Source organism: Eumetopias jubatus, unplaced genomic scaffold (genome assembly GCF_037043125.1).
Source record: "Eumetopias jubatus isolate StellerSeaLion01/CBP00866 unplaced genomic scaffold, mEumJub1_p1.0 scaffold_8, whole genome shotgun sequence".
Lineage (NCBI taxonomy): Eukaryota > Metazoa > Chordata > Mammalia > Carnivora > Otariidae > Eumetopias > Eumetopias jubatus.
In genome coordinates, this window is record NW_028274814.1 from 67,513,028 (window position 1) to 67,535,407 (window position 22,380).

Here is a 22,380-nt window from a genome sequence, read left to right on the forward strand (position 1 = left end):
AAACTTTGCTAGGTGTTAGGGATTAAAGATAAAAAGAATGCACAGGCTTGTTTGTATTTGTAGAGAATGAGCCCAACATGTGAAAGAAGAAGAGCAAGTGGAGAGGAGATACAAATTTAAAAACAGAGTGAGTCCCATGGACACTGAGTTTCTGTCGGAGTCCCTGAGGTCATGGTTCCTGGTGCACTTCCTTCACTTCCACAAGTGACCGTCAACAGCTCACCCACAGGAGCCAATGAATCCCTACTTGGCTTTAGCGACTTTGAGTTGAGTATCTCATTTTGAGTTGAAAGAGTCCCTACTGATAATTTAAGAACGCTGATGTAACACGGTCAGGCAATGGGAGCTACAGGGAAATTCTGAGATGCAAAATGTTTTTAAATAGATCAAAATGTGTTATTAGGTCAAAAGTGTAATAAAAAAGCAGTTCTAGTGAACTGTACAGAAGACGGATTCAAAGAGACCATTTAGGCACTTCTGCTGTTCAAGGATTGAGTGCCTAGTCCTTAGAGAATTTCTGACTATTGAAATAATCCACCGAGGCCTAGTTCATTTGGCACCTCTTCTATAGCGTCTTTCTGATCCCACTCTGCTGGCATGAATGGTCCTTTGTTCTGCATTCCTCCAGCACTTACTTCCCTTGTACCTCTGACACCATGGCTCTCATAATTCAGCTGCATCAAATCACCTGGAGGGCTTGTTAAAACTAGACTGCTGGGCCCCACCCTGAGAGTTTCTGATTCCGAAGGTCTGGGGTGGGACCTGAGGATTTTAACAGGTTCCGGGTGATGCAGATGCTAATGCTCCAGGAGATATTGCTCTAACATATTTCACTGTAAGCTGTGTTCTCTTTCCTTTGCTCATCTGCATCCCCCGTTAGGTTAACGGTTCCCTAAGGATTTTCTTATTCATCTTTGTGAAATTTCCATAAAAGCTTACACAAAACTGGTATTTGATATGATGTGTGATTAACTATGGAGAGAAGATAAACATTTCACCATAATAAATTCTCTTAGTTACCATCTAGATTCCCCCAAAAACTGAACTATAACTACAGAAAATATCAAAAGGCAGAATATATTCTGACCTCTCATGGGCTGCCTAATTTTGATAACTTTTTTTTTTTTTTGAGAGAGAGATAGAGAGAGAGAGAGTGTGTGCATGCGGAGCCTGATGCTGGGCTCAATCTCACTACCCTGAGATCATGATGTGAGCCAAAATCAAGAGTCGGATGCTTAACTGACTGAGCCACCCAGGCACCCCCTGATTATATCTTCCATTTGATTTCTTTTAATCCTTGCACATAAAGCACAATGATTATTTTCAAATATAAGAAAGCTTGAGATGCATGATCTTAGAGATGACTAGCACTTTTCTTTCTCCTGCATGTATTTCTATTTCCTCTTGATTTAGCTGGCATCTGACAGCCCAAGGAAGAAAACCTTTCAAGCATTTTTTCATCCCACTATTTAGAAATGCTGATCAAACTAACTTCCTTTGTAGCTGTTCTTATGGCAAAACTTTCTGTCCCTTTAGGCTTTGTTGCCTTACAGCTATTTAAAAACATCTAGGAATAAATTTAACTAAATAGTCAAAAGACCTGTATACAACAACATGACACTGATGAAACAAACTGAAGGCATAAATAAAGGGAAAGATATACCATACTCATGGATTGGAAGAATTAATATAGTTAAAATGTCCAAGGCAATCTACAGAGTCAACACAATCCCTATTAAATTTCTAATGGCAGTTTTCACAGAAACAGAACAAACAGTTCTACAATTTGTTTGGAATCACAAAAGACCCCAAATAAAGAAAGTAATCTTGAGAAAGAAGAGCAAAGCTGGAGGCATCACACTCTGCTTGCAAACTATATCACAAAGCTATAGTAATTAAAACAGCATGTGGACACATAGATCATTGCAACAGAATAAAGAGCCCAGAAACAAACTTGAGCATATATGGTCAATTAATTTGCAACAAAGAAGTCAAGAATACTTGGGGAAAGTGGGGAAAGGAGAAAGGAAAGTCTCTTTAATAAATGGTGCTGGGAAAACTGTATAGCCACATGCAAAAGAATGAAACTAGACCACTATCTCACACCATGCACAAAAATTAACTCAAAATGGATTAAAGATGAATATAAGACCTGAAACCATAAAACTGCTAGAAGAAAGCATAGGCAGTAAGCTTCTTGACATCAATCTTGGTGATTATTTTTTGGATCTGACACCAAAAGAAAAGGTAACAAGAGCAAAAATAATCAAGTGGGATGATATCAAACTAAAAAAGCTTCTGCACAGCAAAGAAAACCATCAACAAAATGAAAAGTCCATCTGTGGAATGGGAGAAAATACCTGCAAATCATGTATCTGATAAGGGGTTAATATCCAAAATATATGAAAAACATACAATTCAATAGTAAACACAATCTGATTTAAAAATAAGCAGAAGATCTGAATAGACATTTTTCTTTTTCTTTTTTTTTTAAAGATTTCATTTATTTATCTGACAGAGAGAGACACAGCGAGAGAGGGAACACAAGCAGGGGGAGTGGGAGAGGGAGAAGCAGGCTTCCCACCAGGCAGGGAGCCCAATGTGGGGCTCGATCCCAGGACCCTGGGATCATGACCTGAGCCGAAGGCAGTCGCTTAACGACTGAGCCACCCAGGCGCCCCTGAATAGACATTTTTCTAAAGAAGATACAGAGATGGCTAACAGGCACATGAAAAAATGCTCAACATCATTAATCACCAAGGAAATGAAAATCAAAACCACAAGGAGATATCACTTCACACCTGTTAGAATGGCTATCCTCAAAAAGACAAGATAAACAAAAGTGTTGGTGAGGATATGGAGAAAAGGCAAACCTCGTGCAGTGCTTGTGGGAATGTTAAGTTGACACAACCACTATGGAAAACATTACAGAGGTTCCTCAAAAAATTAAACATAGAACTACCATATGATCCAGCAATTCCACTTCTGGGTATTTATCAAAAGAAAATGAAAACACCAACTTTGAAAAGATATATATATGCACCCTCATGTTCATTGAAGCATTATTCATAATAGCCAAGAAATGGAAACAAGCTAAGTGTCTATAGATAAGTGAATGGATAAAATCTGGTATATATATATGTAGAATAATATTCAGCAACAGCAAAGAATGAAATATTGCCACTGGCAACATCATGGATGGACCTTGAGGGCATTATGCTAAGTGAAATAAATCAGACAGAGAAAGACAAATACTGTATGATCTCACTTATAATTGGAATTTAAAAGAAACAAAACAAAACAAAAATAAAAACCAAGGTCGTAGGGGCGCCTGGCTGGCTCAGTCAGTAGAGCATGTGACTTTGATCTCGGGGTTATGAGTTTGAGCCCCATGTTGGGTACAGAGATTACTTAAATCAATAACAGCAACAAAAACAAGCTCATAGGTAACAGAGAACAGACTGGTGGGATTGTCAGAGGCAGGAGGGGTGGGCAAAATGGGTGAAAGTGGTCAGAAGGTACAAATTTCTAGTCATAAAATAAGTAAGTCCAAAGAAACCATAATGGAAATAAATTTTTCATATGCCATAAACAAACAAGCAAACAAGTCGGTCAGTCCTGGTGAGGTAATGTACAGCCTGGCAACTATAGTTAATGATACTGTATTACATATTTAAAAGTTGCTAAGAGAGAAAAGTCTTAAAAGTACTCATCACAAGAAAAAAGAAATTCTGTAACTCTGCATAGTGATGAATGTCATCTCGACTTACTGTGGTGACCGTCTGCAATATACACAAATACCGAATCATTATGTTGTACATCTGAAACTAATATAATGTATAGGATAAAAGAATAAAAACCCTAGGTTTAAAATTATTTTTTAACCATGTCAGTAAATTAGATTTTTGTGAATTAAAAAATAGCATGGAGCCTACCTTAAACCCTGGGAGACAGGAAAGGCCAGTTTGCATGGGATTCTGGGCATTCAGATCAGCTCTTTGTTTTCTTTATTGGAAATGACATCCTCTCTTTTGTGAGCTAATGTGGGTAGATGATAAAATCAAATATGCCTAGAAACAATATTCTGTTCTTACTTTCCTTTCTCATTGTCTCTACACGCCCCATTGGTAACAATGGGTAATGACACACTTCTTGCGTTTCTTGTATTTAGACTGATCTTTATAATTCTTATTGCATCTCCAGGTAATGGAGTAGAGTTTTAGAAACCTGGATGCAGTATGTAAGGTATAGAGAGAAAAGATCTGTAGAGTGGCATTACCTTAAGCATCCTGTGACGTTGTAAAATATATCAAAATCAAGCAAACCGTTAGCTTTAGGGTAATCTCCTTCTGGCCACCCCGAGAAGGGAATGATGATATTCTCAGTCAGGATAAGCAAGGCTTCTGTTATCATGAGATTCTTGAGTTTGTCATTAGATGACAAATTCCACAGCAAACCTAGAAAAGCAAAGAGTACTATCAAAACAGTGCAGGGATGGGTCAAATGACTGCTGAAAAGATGAATTAGGGCCAGCATCCCCCCGGGCTGTGGCTAGCTATTTGGAAAAAAGGGGGAGGGAGAGAGCCCCTTTCCCAACCAAAAGAATCGGTTTAGAGTTTGTTAGATGGCAATGAAGCTGATCCATAATGAGAGAGAGAGAGAGAGAGAGAATATAAAATTATGACGGTTTAAATCAATCAGGAATGTGAATGAAAGTTAGAAATCCTTTAACATTTATGTTGTTTCTCTTAAAAGATCCTACCATTAAGCTGAACTCACTGAGATAATAAATTCTGGTCTCATCAACATGGAGGCTGGAAACAATGCTATTTTATTAAAGACTTCAATGTTTTTATTTTTATTTTATTTTTTAAAAAGTATTTTATTTTATTTTTTTTTAGTAATCTCTATACCAAACATGGGGCTCGAACTCACAACCATGAGATCAAGACTTGCACGCTCTACCGACTAAGCCAGCCAGGCACCTCAAGTGTTTCTTCTGTAGAAACAGGAGAGAATATCTCCCTCTGCCTCCAGCTCCCCACTACTGCAACTTCCACCTGATATTTCCCTCCCAGTGAGAGCAGAACGGCCCACAGAAAGCCTTTGCCTGTACCCACGCCTGTTACCAGTAGGCTGATCAACACCACCAATTAATACTTATTAAATCCTATCCAATGTTAGACTTTCTGTCCTCCTGGAATTTATGCTAGCTACCTCACGTATTTCCTATATTACAGTTTGGCAGTGAAGGAGATACAAGACTATCTGATCCATCTGCCAACGTGTATGGCCTAAAGTATTGGCCTAAGGCTGGTACCACTGTCCTCATTCAACTTTCCCTTTCCTCTTGAAACATCTCCCCGGACCTGCCATTAAAGAGAAAGGCTATATAAGCCAACGCAGAAAGAAATTAAGATAACAGCATACTGTACTTTCCAGGGCCTCTGTGAGAGAGAGCCTGAAGCTAGGTATCTCAGAGAGAATACAAAGTGGCACCATACATTTAGGATTTGCTTTTCTTAAAAATTTGGCATTCAAATACTTCCGATTCAGTGGAAGGACTATGCACCTCTCGCTCGCTATTCCAGTGACTCCCAGCAGGTGTCAAGTTGCCTTAGCTTCCTTCATCCCTCAGTGAATAACTCTAACTCACAAGCATCCAGGAAGGCAGAAAGAGAAGGGAATCTTCATTTTCTTCCCTATTCATTCCCCTACCACCCAATCGGTAATTCTTACTTTTAAAATGTACTGCTTTGTCTGCATAAAAGAAAGCAGCAGCACAGGTATGCAGGACAGTCTACCTTGTGAAAAAAGCAAAGGTTTGTTTTTTTTTTTTTTGCTGAATTATGTGGTGATATCATCAGCCCCGATTTTAATGACTGAAATAATGATCTGTGCAGTTAAAGCTTGCTAATTATTCGACCATACTAATACTTGGCTCACCATTTTGAACACTCGAGGCCAAACACAGTCTTTTGACCTTCATCAGTTCACTTTGGCTGTGTACCAGTACGTAACTTCTGAAACAATAACCAAATTCCCACTGCAGCCTACACTGAGCTTCCGTCAGATAGAGCGACACTGGGTCTGGTGTCTTGTGAGGACCAGCATTCTGGCTCAGGAAGAGGTCTTCTCCTGATCCAACTCGCACTAGGGATTAGTGAGGAGCAGCGTCCCTCAGCCACCGGTTTTGTAACACAGTGACTTCATTCCTCCCACTTCATCGTGAGGGGCGCTGGACTGGGGAGTGACAGAGTAGAACTCCAAAGGTGGTTGAAAACAATTTAGAGGCAAGTCTGAGGTTGAGTGGTCTGGTTACTAAGCTACTAAAGGAAGTTAAAAAGAAAAGAGAGAAAAGGGAAAAAAATAGCTTCCTGTTTTAAATAAACAAACAAATGAACAGTCTCTGCTTACCAGAGGCTTAAAAATGTAAAGTATAATGACATTTCCTCTTTTTAAAAGGGACCACACAGGGCACTCAAAGGAAAAGTATACCTTACAATAAAAACCAGAAGAGGATTAATTTTAAACAAAGGGAGTGGAATTTTCCTTCAACCATCGGATGTCCTTTATAGCCCTTTATAGCTCGGCATGCAGTATTACTTCCATAAAAGAATCTGGTTTGGGAGTGTCAGTTTAATTTTTTGAATTTTTAATGTAGGATATTGTATAGAAATGTCATGCCTGCCAAACTTTTGTATGGCACGAAGCTAGGAAGGAGCTTAAGTGTTCACTAGAGATTCGGGATTATACATAGACACTCCCCCTACATGTACGTACAAAATCAATAAAGGACCAATTACAAATTGGGAAAATATGTATCACAATACGAGGTTAATATCCTCAATATATAGAGTTCTTATAAATCACTAAAGATTCAATTGCTAGAAAAATTAACCCAAGCTAAAAAATGTTAGAATCTAATACACATAGGAATGCATTTTCTCTAGTAATAAAAGAAATGCAGGTTTAATAGGAAGATATAATTTTTTGTGACCCTAAGAAGGCAAAACCAGAACTAATGAGTGGAAATTCTAGGGAAAAAGATTCTGGCTCACTGAAAATATAAACTTCTAAGAGAGCTTTGAAGACAACAGAAGATCTGCTTGTAAGATCCAGCTCTATCGCTGGAGCTGATAAAAAAATGAGCTCATCCTTTATGAAAACATTGACAAGGAGTTTTTTTTACCCCCAAGCTAGAGTGGTACACTAGACTAGCAGTTTCCAAATGAACCTAGTGGCATATCTGAATCACATATTTCTGGGCCACATCCCAAATCTCAGGATGGCTCTTAGGAATCTGTATTTTTATAAAAATGATTTCCAGGGCACCTGGCTGGCTCAGTCGGTAGAGTGCATGACTCTTGATCCCAGGGTCATGAGTTTGAGCCCCACGCTGGGTGTAAAGATTACTTAAAAAAATGATTCCCATTTCTGGCATTGAGAAACGAATGGGCCAGATGACCCTTAATAGAGGTTCCTTTCGATGATTTGATTCTAGATGCCTTGAGCTAGTATTAGGGTTTAGGTTTTCATTGGTCTAACCTTTAACTTCTAGTTAATTTATTCATAGTGCCTAGATCTCTATTATAGTTCTTTGTGGCAGCTGATAAGCCTGTCATTTTCTATCACTAAGTTCTCATTTGAGCCAAAAAGAAAGAGAAATGGATTCTGGTAAGGGATATACTTTGAATAATTAGCACTTGTAACAGAGATAATAATAACTGCATTATCCAGAAATTTATTGCCAACTGTGATACTTGCAAAAAGTAGCTAACTTTAGTAAAGGGATCTTATAAGATATTAAAATCCATGTTTTATTAGTATTGCCCTTTAGGACTAGAAATACAGTTATTTAACAAAGTCTGCATGACACTTTGGTAGCAAAAACTGCAAGGATTAGGACTAAATAAATCCCTATTATCAGTACAGAAGGAGAAGGAGACACAGGAGGAGGAAAAGGAGAACCGGTATGTTTTAACCTCATTTTGCAAAGTGATCACAGAACAGGAGGATTTTTTTTTTTTTTTAAATAATTTCCCTTGCATGGATCTACTCCTCTCACCTAAGTTTTGCAAATCTCGCCTGAAATACTACACTGTTGCAAAGGACATTTAGTCCGAGTTATATATGAATCCAAGGTAACTTGTTGCACATTACAAATGCAGAAAAAAAACAGAATTATTTTTAAAAGGTGCATAATGAATATTTTACAGTAAAATGTTTCTGCTATTAAAATACAGCAATCCAATTAAATATTCCCATTAAACCTGCAGAGGTGAATACGCATTTTCAACAAATTCCATCAACAATCATGCCGACCCTTCCTTATGTGACATGCAGGACAAGAATCTCCTGCTTCATTCTTGCCAAGGCAGAGCCCTACTGCAAGCCCGAATGAAAATGCTCATTACTCAGTGACCCTGAAGATGAATCTCTGATATCAGCATGTACTGTTCTCATTTCAATTAAAGTACACTACCACGCTTACTTGGTAAGGGAGGGGAACAACCTCCTAGAGGGAAAGTCTTTGATCCTGAAGTCTTTTCATCTGAAAAGGAAAGAGCTTCCCTTCTCGGCTGGTACTGAAAATGCCAGGAGGGTCAGTGAACAAAGCTCTGGTGCTTCTTTTATGCATATATAGAAATCTGATGGTTAATGGTTTTATATCTTGGCCAGAAAAATCAGGGTCTCACCTGAAAACACATTTGATTCTCTTATTTGTGTGTAATCTAGATATTCCCAGGTCACAAATCTCTTTTTTTAACAAAGATTTTATTTATTTATTTTAAATGTATTTATTTGAGAGAGAGCACGAGAGAGATCAAGCATGAGTGAGGGGGAGGGGCAGAGGGAGAGGAAGAAGCAGGCTCCCCACTGAGCAGAGAGCTGGGTCTCAGGACCCTGAGTCATGACCTGAGCTGAAGGGAGACACTTAACCAACTGAGCCACCCAGGTGCCCCAAAGATTTTATTTATTTGAGAGAGTGGGAGTGGGAGGGAGAGGGAGAGAGAATCTGAGGCAGACTCCATGTTAAGCACAGAGCTTGATGCGGAGCTCGATCCCAGGCACTGAGATCATGACCTTGAGTGCAACCAAGAGTCAGACACGTAACTGACTGAGCCACCCGGGCGCCCCCACAAGTCTCTTTTACCTTTTCAATCAGACAGCCACAGTTGTTGAGAAACTTGGAGGCATAGCACTGTTGTTACTGCAATAAACATACAGGCATGAAATAAGTGGCATCCTAATATTAAAGGGTGCAAAAGTAGTTCATTAAAAGCCCCTTCTTTCAAAACTCCGCTGGGGGGATGGCGGGAGACAGGGAGTAAAGTATGAGAGGATCGCATCTGAAAATGCTTCCGAGGAAAAGACGGCTTTCACAGGAGGAGAGGGCTCACCACGTGGTCAAGGTGTGGAGGAGGAGGCTATCTAGTCCGAGAAACAGCAGAGACAAAGATACCAAGATGTGGAACAGACCAGCTAATCCTCTAGGATTTCAGAACCTGGACTGGGAGGGTATGAGAGGAGACACTGCTGCCCATGGTCACCGGGCTCACATCATATCTTAGGGGTAATGGGGAGCCCAATGGGGCAGTATTTTCATATTAGAAAAAAATCACTAGGTGCAGAGTGATGGATCGAGTGCGAATGCACAATACTGAATCAGAGGGGGGGTAAGAAGTGAGTGCAACAGTAGACCAGAGGCGTGAAGAGGATCAAAGCACGTCAGTGTTAAGTGGGAAGAGAGGAAGGTTCAGAGAGGAGTGAAGGAGCTCTCTGACCTGAGATTCTTAAAGACAAGCCCTTTCCCAAAGAAGTGTAAAAATGAGTCACTCTCTGTCCCCAGAGCAGTAGGTGTGAGCCACTTTCATAGAGCAAAACATCCAGATAAAGCTAGGTTCGAGTCTGGGCCTTGTGCTCTGCTAGCTGTGTAATCCTGGGCAATCTACTCTCCCCCTCCCCTCGCTGTGTGTTACGCTGATCGTGAGGAAATCATCAATAATGCGTCAGGGAGATGTCGGGGGGGGGGGGCGTAAAGATGAAAAATGGAAAGTCCTAACTTAGTGACTAGCATGTAAAAGGGGCTCAATAAAAAGATGTTCACCAAATAGACAAGATTCACATATACGGTTGCTCGCTTGTGTTTCCTTACAAGGATACAAACATGTCTACATTAAGTCAACAGTTTATTTCTGAGGCCCTGAAAGCACTTAGCTGTTCTATTAATAGAGCCAAAGGAAGTTATTTGGAAGGATTTGTATCAAACATTCAAGTATCAACTCAATTCAATTAGCATGTAATGAGCACCCTCTGGTAGGGGTGCTTGGCTTGTTCTAGAAATCCTGAGAATTGCACAATAAACCTCCATTTATCAGCTCTGTAGATTATCTAAAGATAACTGAATGGTTTCTATGGCATTAATACCACAGAATGTTCTCTGACCATAGTTTCCTATTGCCTAAACAAAAGAAGAAGAAGAGAGGTTCAATGGATTACTTCCTTGACACAACCCACAAATCCTTCCAAGCTCTCTAGCTACAATACATCCGGACCTCAATACTCTATTATCCAACTCCTTCTCAACGACCAGCAGCTTCTTTTTGCTTCTTTGCTTTGCTAATGATGTTCACTTTCCTGGGAATAACTTTCATTCTCCTTCAAAACACCAGTCCAAAGTGTATCCTATCCTTTTTTAAAAGTCCACAAGGAACCATATCTCCTTTGTGAAGTCTTTTTTCGACTGTAAAACAGTGTATCTGTTTGATTCTCTCTTATGGTTGTCATTACTATATTTTAATGAAGGAAATGTTAGGTTTTAACTATGAGGTTTGGTCTTTTTTTTTTTTTTTTTAAGTGCCAACCATCACATAATTGTTCATGTTTTAGTAGAGGGAAAAGAACATCTACAATCTCTCTAGACTGATTCTCACTGCCTGGCACTTGAAGGCAGCCCTGTGAACGCTGGCTGAATGCATGAATGAATCAATGAATGAGTGAGATCACCCTTAATTTCTGTAGGTATTTTAATATGTCATAAATATGGAAGGAAATTTCTCATGGGACAAGACAGCATGCTGGCCGAAGGGCAGCATGGTACGACCCTTCATATAGTTTTATAAAATTAAAATATATCAAGATAGAAAAATATGTGATTATTTTAAGATATAAATGGGCAGAGAAGGTTGAATGGCAACATTTCTACAGAAAAAAAGAACTGGTGGGGGCACCTGAGTGGCTCAGTCGGTTAAGCGACGGCTCAGGTCATGATCCCAGGGTCCTAGGATAGAGCCCCGCGTCGGGCTCCCTGCTCAGCCTCAGGGAGTCTGCTCCTCCCTCTCCATCTCCCTCTCCCCACCTCCAGCTTGTGCTCTATCTTGCTATCTCTCTCTCTCTTTCTCTCAAATAAATTAAAAAAAATCTTTAAATAAAAAAAGAAAAAACTGCTTTATGGTAAAGTGGACATGGCAGAAGTGCAGAATATATTCAATTTAAAATAGTATTTGTGAAATACCTCCTTTTAAATAAATAACACTGTCAAGCATTAGTACTTTAAAATACTTTTATAGGATATATTAAAAAGGGTTAACTTCTTTGGGCTTTACTTTTCTCATCTATAAAAGTGAGATTTAATCACCCAACAATACCTAAAAATACCTCAGAACCTTTCCGTGATAATTAAATTAAAATTGTATGTTTACCACCTGGGCCACTGAAGCTACTTAATTAAAGTTTCCCCAGGGCAATCCTACTGACAATCACAGTCTGTAATGTGTGCAGGGAGCACCAGCGGGGAGCTGAAGGTGACGGCGAGGAGGGTGAGCTTGAACATCAATGCACCATTTTCTCCTCTACCGTATGTACTATTCATTTAAATGAAACTAGGTCTCTCTTCTCCACGTTTCAAGGATTACTAAAACTGTTGCTTTAATGCTATCAGATTATTTCATCCTTCTAATCGCTTGGGCAGAAAGAAGATATTTATTTGTACAAATCAGTATTTTGAAATATGAAGTAGAGAACTAAAAACCACTTTCATCTTTTTTTCTTTTTTTAGGGTGCAGGGATGGGTGGGCTAGGGAGCAGGTATTTTGAGGGGTCCAGGTAATGGAAGGATTGGGAAACAACATTTCCTGTATTTTGACTATTTGATTGAATTGACCCTCTACATTCGGGCACTATTTGACTCCCTGATTCGCTTTCTTCGCATAGATCCAGCGAGTGGATTACCAAGTATATAATAAAAATAACTGGGTGTGGTTCCTATTCTCTTCCGAATGAATGCCTTGGACACCCAAGGCAATACTGAAACCTCACACATCCTCAAACTACACAATTGGCTGTTAGTAAACTGATGCAGGATTTCTAGTCTGTGAGTCTTGTAAAGTTGTTTTAAAAACATGTTTTTAATGAAAATGTAAAGTTTTTCATGAAAAATACTGAGCAATGCCTCAAAATAATTTCCCCTTCAGAAAAAAAGGAATTCCAACTTGACCTGAATCTGGGGTCTAACTCAGCAGGATGACAATATTCCTTGAAAGCCACCTCAGATAATGATGAGCCCATCAACCACGGTTCCGGGAAGCTTAAGAAAAAACAGGTAACATACCCAGCTGGGGTACCCTGTCCTATGTCCTATGTCCTAAAATTCTGTAAGCACTACCTGTTATTTGCTTTTTAGTCTCCAAGTCTCTGGTTTGCTTCAGCACCTGCAGCAGCCGAGGTACCCCATTGAGTTCAGCTACCTCCAATTTGTTGTCATTGTCTTCAAATACCAAGTTTCTCAAGGCCCCACATACGGCTCGCTGAACATCTTCATTCTGAACTTTTAGGAGCTGCAGCAGCTTCGGGATGCCACGAAGCTGATTAACCTGGGAAAGAAATGCATGTGTACTTCAGACATTTATTCTGATGTGGCATTAAAGACATTGGTTGTAATATGAATGAACGGATGAAGTTCACTAATGTGGATTAGAACTCCCATCAAACAACAATGGAGACACAACCTGAGACTCACGGCATACAATATACACCTGCTATTAAGGCAGTACCTCTCATCAAGGAGCTAACAATAAATTTGTGAAGACTGAAACCTATGAGATAATTGAAGGGGAAAATGAAGTGACAGAAGGTGGGTAAGTGATAGTGAAGTGGACTGAAAGAGTTTAGTTAAAAAAGCCTTGAGCATAATGAAGATGAACAGACCTGGGAATGCGAGGAATGAGGCGTTTTATGGAAGAACAGCACATTACATGAGTGTTTTTTCCAGGAAAGAATTTTACAGTCAATACAAACAGATCTCAATTTCATTAACAGTAGAAATAAAGATTCATTTACCATAGCAACGGTAGTAGCAATGCAAACTAATCCTAAATGCCAGCTATTTTTATGATCAATTGCTTTGGGTATTTAAAAAGATTTATATAAAAATTATGCAAGCATTTTAATTTAAGTAAATAATGTAACTTTACACTTTTTGAGATGCTATTTTAAAAACATTTCTCCTATCCAAATATGCAAGAAAGAGTGTGCTGTTTGAGAAAGGGCCAGAACGAGGAATAGAAAAATAGATGGTTTAGATTCTGAAACGGATGGTTGTTCAAGAAGAGGTCAAATAACGGCAATCTGAGCAAAGTGATTTTATATTTCAGGCTGCAAATATTATCTAAAAAAATCAAGAGGTGGACATGGGTTGCTGAAGAGAAATGTTAATTTGCAGACTGAGGGCTTTCCTTCTCATAGACTTCCACTGGCATCTGATGCAGAAAAATTTGTTTTTTAGAGAGAGTGAGACAGAGTGTGAGTGGGGAGGAGCAGAGGGAAAAGGAAAGAGAAATCCCAAGCACGCTGAGCGTGGAGCCTGAGGCAGGGCCCGATCTCATGACCCTGAGATCATGACCTGAGACAAAATCAAGAGTCTGATGCTTAACTGACTGAGCCACCCAGGCACCCTCAGAAATTTTTAGTAAGAACTTTTGGTAAAGATCTCAGTCATTTTCACCATCTTAATGCAGAAATTTTTAGGATACAACTATTGTTGTGAATGGGCAGGCGTTTCCCTTTCAGATCAAGTTCATCACCTACAAACGATGCTTCAACAGTTCGTGCTCTGGGCCTCGTAACACCTTTTCATATCTTCTATGTATCATCAAACTCCATTTTCCCTTTCATAGACAGATAAATGGTATTTAAGACAATCTTCCAACTTGACATCTTCCTTTGTTAGGACTGGGAAGAAGACTAGCAAGGCAAGAATAAAAGTCAAGGTTTAAAAATAATAACTATATACATCAAAAATTAATGATGTAATATATGGTGATTAACATAATAAAAATTTAAAAAAAATAGTAACTATAATAACAATAAAACACAGATAATGACTCCTCCATCCACTTCCAGGTATTGGCACAGTGTTAAGAGTTTCATATGTTATCTGATTAATAGCTTCTTAAGAACCTTAAGAGATTAAGTACTCTTGGGGCACCTGGGTGACTCAGTTGGTTAAGTATACAACTCTTGATTTCGGCTCAGGTCATGATCTCAGGGATGTGGGATCCTGCCTCCCCATCAGGCTCCATGTTGGGCATGGAGCCCTGCTTAAGATTCTCTCTTTCTCCTTCTCCCTCTGCCCACCCCCCTTCCTTCTCTTAAAAAGAAAGAGAGAGAGAGAGAGAGAGAAAGTCTTTTGGAGCCTTTAAGGCTTTGCTGGTAGTAATGAGGAGTGCCACTTCCATTTATTGCTCCCTTCAGAGGAGACATTCATTTGCAGAACAGGACACAACTGGTAGACTGCTCACAGCAATTTTGTTGGGCTATGTCTAGAGCCATTCTAATATATTTGTGCCACAATGCTAATGAGAAAGATTACTTAGCTATCAATTCTGGTCCAGCAGATCATCTATTTCCATTATTACACTTCCTTAAAAGCAGAAAAGCACAATTTATTTTAAAACAGTCTGTAACTCCCATGTTTCCCTAATTCCACCAATTTCTATTTCATAGTTAGGTTTTAAGGTGGTTAAATTTACACTTTGTAAACTTCATAAATGCCACCTACACTAAATCTTCACACCAGCAGTATAAACATCAGATGCAAAAAGAAAATCCTGTTTGTCCTGAAGGTACTTTGCAAACTTTAGTAATATTTTATTGCTTAATTTATAAGTTGCCTTCTTCAAAATATGATGCAAAGGGGCTTACTGACCATATTTCATTTCCAGATGTGATTACAGAATTAGCGAGAAGTGGCATGTGGAAGCCTCCACTGCCCTGACTGGGGGAAAAGGAGGGGGGTGGCTCAGACGGCGGGCTTCCCTTACCCTGTCACCTCTACCCCTTTGGCTTTCAGCCCTTGTGCCAGCCCGGAAAGAAGGCACTGCAGACACACCATGCTCAGATAAAGGCTGAAATCTGCTACAGCTGTAGTTACTGGAGAATTTGACTCTCTAGTGTCTAGCACCTAGCCCAAATTAAAAAATAGACTTTAGTAACTTTCATCCATTTTATCAAGCAGATTGAAACAAAATCAGTATCAAATCCAAGAAGTTGATGACATTCCCCTTACTGCATGTAACTAGAAGGACGGTTGCTGATGGATCCTATATACCTTAGGGCCAATGTCAAATGTACTGTACTTGCCCTCTTTAAATTCAGGGAAGCAGATGGGACCAGAGAGGTTGCCTGCATTTCCCAGTGATACCGAATCCTCAGGGGATTTGTTCTCCCTTTGGGGAAAGGAAAAAAGAAACAGACTAACATGAATGTCTCAGAACTTCAAAAGAGCTTTCATTTGAGATGGTTTCTAAACATATGGAAGGGCTCTATTCTGATTCTCTTTCCTGAGAACTATAAAACAAATGATGAGGATTTCTGGTGGCAAATAAGCAGAGGGTACAGACGGACTCCTTTGGGGCAAGGGCTCCCTTGTGCCCTGGTGCCTTTGCTCTTTCTTTCCTGTCTGGAATGCTCTGAGCACTATGCCTCACTTCCGGCAAAGCCCTACTCATTTTGCATGAGCTGGCTCACATGTCACCTCTGTGAAATGTCACCCCCTTCTCTCTTTTCCTTCCCATTAGAATTAATCACTCCCTGTAAACTGGTATAACCTTTCAGGAAGGCAATTGGCAATATGTGTCAAAAATTTTAAAAATATTCTCTTCTAATAAACTTCACTAGGAAATAAATTGAAATGCACACACATGTAATTGTCACTACATTGTTTATAATAGTGAAAAATTTGAAACCATAAGTGTCCAACAACAGGGGAAGACTGACTAATGATTGTCACATATCTTTATGGTGAGGTTTCCATGGAAGAGGCAGAGCAATGTTAGAACTGATCAACATTTTATTAGTCATTACAGTTCCCTCACCAGTCAAATGGAAATTATCTAAGATTAACAATCTGCATGCTACGTATATAGTATTCACTCAAAACATGGTAGCTACTATCACTGTTAATATGCCACCATTAATATGAGGTATGCAAAATATTGGTAGTGTTATGACAAAGCGCTTATGATATAGTGTTACTGAAAAAAAACTGTATAAAATATCTATGTATTTCCATTCAAACAGTCATAAAGGAGGAAATGAAATTAGGGAGCTTGGAAGAAATGATGGGGGTATAAGTTATGAAAATAGTTTGTTACTTTGTATTTTTTAAAAAAAAACAAGCATATATTTGTGCATGTTTTTAAAAATCAAACAAAAAAAATCCCTACACACAAAGCTACATATTCAATTTGATTACAGCTATGTACATATACGCATTTAAAAAGTCAGGGGACAAAACCAAAATGATAACAAGAGTGGGAATTGTAGGTATGTTTTTCTTTTTGTTTCTTTCTCAAATTCTGCATAATGAATTTGTATGAGTTTATAATAAGATTCTGCAAGACAGTTATGGCAGTCAATACTCCAGTGATGAGATATGAAGCAGGCATGGAAATAAGGCCAGTTTTAAAAGGGACTTGCAGATTAAATTAAGGGGTTTGTCCTTTCTCCCAGAGGCAAGTTGAGCAGCTACTGGAAAGGTCTCCCTCCGTGCTGTGAGGCGACTGTATCAGAAGTGGTTAAGAATGGAGGAAGGTAAATTAACCAGGAAGCAGCTGGATTAACAGAAAACATCGTGATAGGGATTAGCATAGTAGCACTGAGTGGGGAGGGAAAGGTGTGGGTAGATTCAAGACACTTTTAGTAGCAGTACTAATAGGTCTTCAAAACTGCATGAATATGAGTATCTTGAGAGGTAAGAATAAAAGAAAGTTCAAAGTCTCTGTTCAAGTTTTTGTGTCACACCACCTGGGTGCACTACCACTCACCTACACAGGCAATAATACGCTCTGAATACTTCGGGGCAGGCATTGTACCATTATCTGACTGCACCAACTGCATTCTCACAATTCCTTCTAGTAGGACTATTATTTCAACTTTAAAGGTAGGAATGCCGAGACTCGGAGAGGTTAAATATCTTGCCCAAGGTCACTGAGGTAATTAGGACACTGGGTTCACCCTGCCCTGAGTGACTCCTTAGAGTTAATGCTCAAACCACCAAGGGTCCTGCCTTTCAGTCCAGTAGGAAGAACGAGTTTAAAACGAGGGTTGGATACTAGAGAAGAAAAACAAAAGAAGATAATGTGTTCATTTTTTGAAATGTTGATGTTGAGTTCAGTGGGATGTCCAGGAAATAGATGGACACATGGTTTGGAGCCCAGGGCAGAGATAGAGATTGGAGATGCAGCGAGTCATCAGGATCTTTGACACATGGGAATGGAAGTTGTAGGAGTGGGTGAAGCAGGTCAGGAGATGGTGTCGAGGGAGAAAAGTTCCAGGAAGGTATCTAAGGAACACAAACACTTAAGGACAGGTTGAAGATAATTTTTCACAGCAGAAATCCGAAGGTGCCAGAGAGATGGAAAAAGAACCAGGAGACCCTGGGCCAAAAGAAGAAAGTTTCAAAAAGAAGAAAGAGATCAACCATGTTAAATGGGCTGAGTCCTAATCAAATAAAATAAGGATTAAAAAGTTGCTGCTGGTTTTAAAAGCTTATGATTTAAAATTGTGATCTTTATTTACACATTGTAATTACTTTTTTAAGATTTAATTTATTTTTTAGAAAGAAAGAGCATGTGCACACGTGCGAATGGGGGGATGGGCAGAGGGGAGAGAATCTCAAGCAGACTCCCTGCTGAGTGTGTGGAGCCCAAGGTGGGGCTTGATCTCAGGATCCATGAGATCATTATCTGAGCCAAAACCGAGAGTCAGTTGCTTAACTGACTGAGCCACCCAGGCGCCCCTAAGATTTTAAGTAATTTCTACACCCAATGTAGGGCTCGGACCCACAACCCCGAGATCAAGAGTTGCATGCTCTATGAACTGAACCAGCCAGGCACCCCTGTAACTGTCTTTTATACATAAATTCAAACACTATTGCACTATGCTTAATATTAGCAGGATTTTGTTAATGTTCTCGGGTTATAACATAATTCTTCAATTTTTCTACCATGCATATATATTTTTAGGTTTCAGTGTGATTTTCATGTTTCATTATTCTCAAAACCAGTGTTTGTCCTAGCTTTAGAATAGGAGCCAAGAAGGCAAGCACAGCATTAATCCTGTATGTAAGCAAAATCATAGTTATAATGAAATTAGTAACTTAAGAGACAGTGGAAATCTAGCCCAACTTGAGTAACAAAAGAAAAATTCAAGTATTAGAAGATGAAAGCATGCAAAATAATGCCCAGCTTTTTAAAACTGGAAATAAAAAAAGATTTAAACATGTATCTGATTTAGTCATAGAAAGGACTAATTTTTAGTCCAATTTTCTTCACCTATATGTATAAAGAAAGTTCATTACTAGTTAAATATATTATTTTTTAAAATCCTTACTTATTCCCCCCATGGAACAAACATATAGGCAAAGGGGCAATGAGAAATACCCAATAATTATACAGCTTTTAAAACCAAAAATATTCTCGACATGGGGATAGGTTTTTTAAAGAAACACCTAAAATACAGATGCCGTGAATAGAAATATTGACAGATTTGACTTCAGAAGAATTTTTAAATCCTGCATGATGGGGTACCTGGGTGGCTCAGTCATTAAGCGTCTGCCTTCGGCTCAGGTCATGATCCCAGGGTCCCGGGATCGAGTCCCATATTGGGCTCCCTGCTCAGCGGGAAGCCTGCTTCTCCCTCTCCTGCTCCCCCTGCTTATGTTCCCTCTCTCGCTGTGTTGCTGTCAAATAAATAAATAAAATCTTAAAAAAAAAAATCCTGCATGATGAAAGATACCATAAGATGGGTTAACACTGTGGATTATATTTAATATTATGCATAATAGGTAAAGAACTCCTACAAATCATTACGGAAATACAGATCTTAGTAGAAAAAAAAGTCAACAGAACTCTTTTGTCTGACTCTACTTAACTGACCTGCAGGATTACCTACATTCTCTTTATTCCCTCTGCGAATCTTATGGATTCCCTGAGTACTATCAAAGCTGGTAGGTTACTCTATGTCGGGCTTTGCACTCCCATTTCTACTAGGTGAGTCACATGTTTTCCAAGAATAACTTAGGTGTGTTTCCCAATGTATTTAGGCCAACTATACTTGTTACTGTAATCATGTAATTTATTTACCTGTTCTAAATATGAATGAATTATAAATGTGAAAAGAGTTCTGTCTCTCTGAAAACTAATCTGCATGCTTTGGAAAGACTAGATAAAGGTACACAGCTCTATAAAGCTCTGTAATTATTTTTGGACAAAATTAATGTAAAAGACTAGGGAAAATGTAAAAATCCAGAAGGATTTGAACTCGGATGAATTAGTGCCACTAAGTTCTCATTTCACTTTAAAGAAACTAAAAATTGCAGATGACACATAATGGGCATAGTTTATGAAAAATTATGACAAACTGTGTAATTGTGTGTGTGTGGTATGTGTGTATAATTAATTTTTTTTCTCTGTAACTCTGATTAAATGACCAACTATTAGTCTTGATTTCAAAAAACAGGAAAAATTTCCCACCATAAAGAGATGGCTTTTTTTTTTTGCTTATTAGATAAAACAAAACCAAACAAAGAATAATCTCGTGATGGTACAGGTAAATGGGCACTGGGATACAGTGTTACTGGGGTGTAAATTTACACAATTTCAGGGAGAATTTATTAGGGAATTATTTATCAAAACTGATAATGACTCAACAGTGAGGACTGGATTTGCCTACCACCTGAAACAATTTTTAAAACAGATAAAACATGCAATGGTTTCAAGAACCGGACATGTAGCAATGATGGATAGTGATCCCTCAGGGGTGAAAAACAAGCAAGGGGAGCCCCACTGCTGTCAAAGATCACTGTCTCGAGAGAGTTCTCAGGCCATAGTGTGGTGAGGGGAAAACCCAAACGGAATTCAACAAGCAGAGTTAATTAGTCCTAGAATAAATGTTGCTCTGGTCCCACCTAACAAATCTCAAAAGCAAGATTTGAAAGGATCAAACTGTTTTCAAGCAACTACATCCTAGAACAAAGCTCAAGAATATTTACAGAAATATAAAAATACCCCAGCATCCAACAAGGTAAAATTCATAATACCTGGCATTCAATGAAAAATTTCGAGGTATGCAAATAAGAAATGGGCACAGATATTAGAATTAGCAGACAGGGTCATTCAAGCAGCTATTTTAACAGTCTTTCCTATGTTCAGAAATCTCGAGGAAGGATGGAACATGTCAGGTACAGAATGAAGATTTAAAAAAAAAACCCCAAGTGAGACTAATGGCATATTAAACATTGAAGAATGGCATATTAAACACTGAAGAAAGGATTAGTGACTTGAAAGCACAGCAATTAAACATATCTAAAAGGAAACATACAGGAAAAAAAAAAAGCCTAAGGAAAAGAAGAGAGTATGGATAAGGTATGAGACAACTTCAAGCAGCAAAATATGTATGTAACAAGTTCCCAAAGGACAGAAAAAATATTTGAAGAATTAATGGTTGAAAAATCCAACCAAAACTCCAAAATTTAATGAAAAGTAAAAATCTACAAATTTAAGAAACTCAGTGAATTCTCAAGCACAAGAAACCTAAGGAAAGCGATACCAAAACACATTGCGACCAAACTGCTCAACGCTAGTGATAAAGAGAAAATCTGAAAAGCAGCTTGGGTGGGCAGAGAGAGAAACAGTATGTAGAGAGGAACAATAAAGATGATAGATCGTTTCTTGTCTGAAGCAACGCAAGTAAGAAGACAGGGAAGCAACAACTTTCAAGTACTGGAATAAAAAACTCTCAACCTAGGATTCTACTGCGAGTGAAAAACTCTCAAAAGCAAAGACAAATTCCTTTTCAGACATACAAAAGCTGAAAAAGTTAATCACCAGGAGACCTGCACTAGAATAAATGTTAAAGAAAATTCTTTAGGCAATGGGAAATAACAGATAACATCTACACAAACAAATGAAGAGCCCCGGAACAACTTAGATGAAATGGACAAAGTCTTTGAAAGACACAAACCACCAAAGTTCACTAGGAAGAATACATAGCCCAAAAAGCCCTGTATCATAAAGAAACTGAATTCATAGTTAAGAACCTAGCTAGCCTCCTTAGTACAGTAGGCAGTGTGTCTGTCAGTCTCATGATCTGAAGGCCCTGAGGATAGTTAAGAACTTCTCACAAGAAAACTTCAGGTCCAACTGGCTTCACTGGTGAATTCTACCAAACATTTAAGATAGAATTAGTATCAATTACAATCAGACTTTCAGAGAATTGAAGAGGAGAGAACACTTTCCAGTGTGAAGCTAGTATTACTCTCAATCAAAAATTGGACTAAGACATTATAAGAAAAGAGAATTATAGATCAATATCCTTTATAAATATAGCTGCATAATTGCTTTAACAGAATTTTAGCATATCTAATTTTAAAAAGTAACAGTACATCATGACCAAGTGAGATTTATCCCAGGAATGGGATAACATTTAAAAATCAAAGTAATTTATCATATTAGCAAAATTAAGATAAAAACCATAGAAATATTTTAATGGGCAAATAAAACATTTGATAAAATCCAACAACCATTCCTGAGTAAAAAACTAAAACAAAAACTCTGTAAAATTAGGGATAAAGGTAGTTCTTCAACTTGAACGGTGATTTATGAAAAACCTACGGCCAACATCATGCTCAATGATTAAAAGTTAACAGCTTTTCTTCTGAAGATCAGGAACAAAAGAAGGATGTCCATTCTGACCACTTTTATTCTAAATAGTATTGAAGTTTTAGCTGGTACAATTAGACAAGAAAAAGAAATAAGTGGCATCCAAATTGGTAAGGAAAAAGTAAAATTGTCACTATTTTCAGATGACATAGAAAAC

The 22,380-nt window shown here is 38.6% G+C and overlaps 1 protein-coding gene across 1 annotated transcript in view; it reads right to left on the minus strand.

Annotated features, from left to right (window-relative positions):
* Positions 1-22,380, minus strand: part of PKP2 (plakophilin 2) — a 91,756-nt gene that overhangs the window by 35,753 nt on the left and 33,623 nt on the right. The window contains exons 5-6 of the mRNA XM_028113214.2: positions 12,668-12,875; positions 4,280-4,457 (exon numbers count right to left, since the gene is read on the minus strand). Coding sequence (XP_027969015.1) covers positions 4,280-4,457; positions 12,668-12,875 — 386 coding nt within the window. The remainder of the gene's footprint in view (positions 1-4,279; positions 4,458-12,667; positions 12,876-22,380) is intronic.